Source organism: Aptenodytes forsteri, unplaced genomic scaffold, assembly GCF_000699145.1.
Source record: "Aptenodytes forsteri isolate BGI_AS27 unplaced genomic scaffold, ASM69914v1 Scaffold534, whole genome shotgun sequence".
Lineage (NCBI taxonomy): Eukaryota > Metazoa > Chordata > Aves > Sphenisciformes > Spheniscidae > Aptenodytes > Aptenodytes forsteri.
In genome coordinates, this window is record NW_008795712.1 from 159,145 (window position 1) to 159,702 (window position 558).

General features: G+C 67.4%; 1 protein-coding gene across 1 annotated transcript in view; it reads left to right on the forward strand.

The window, feature by feature from the left end:
* Positions 1-558, forward strand: part of ADCY3 (adenylate cyclase 3) — a 15,656-nt gene that overhangs the window by 9,455 nt on the left and 5,643 nt on the right. The window contains 2 exon segments of the mRNA XM_019473170.1: positions 26-188; positions 270-428. Coding sequence (XP_019328715.1) covers positions 26-188; positions 270-428 — 322 coding nt within the window.

Below are 558 nucleotides of genomic sequence, written 5' to 3' on the forward strand. Positions count from 1 at the left end.
TGACGCTGGCGCCCGGTGCTCGCAGGCGGGTGCACATCTCGCAGAGCACCATGGATTGCCTGAAGGGCGAGTTCGAGGAGGAGCCGGGTGAAGGTGGCTCACGCTGCGAGTACCTGAAGGAGAAGGGCATCGTCACCTACCTCGTCGTGGTCCCCAAGCAGCCCCTGCGCAACGGCATCAATGGGGTGGTGAGTGGCGGCAGTGGTGCCACGGTGAGCCGGGGGGGTGGGGGAGCACCCCACTGCGACCCACCGCCTTCCACCTTGCAGAAGCTGTCGCTGACCTCGTCCCATGGTGGCTCCCCACCGTTGGTCAACACCAAGGAGCGCAACGGCAGCCTCAGCCTGGCCTGCGCCAGCCCCGAGGAGCCCGAGGAGCCCGACGCCAGGGTGAGGGGCGCCCTGGAGAGCGGGGAGGAGGATGGAGAGGTACAGCCCATGCAAAGCATCCCCCTTCCAGCAGCTCGCCTGCGTTTGGAGGGCTGCTGATAGCCACACCGGGGTGGCCGAACCCCCTGGTGCCAACGTGGTCTTGCTGATGGGTTGGGTGTGACGGCAC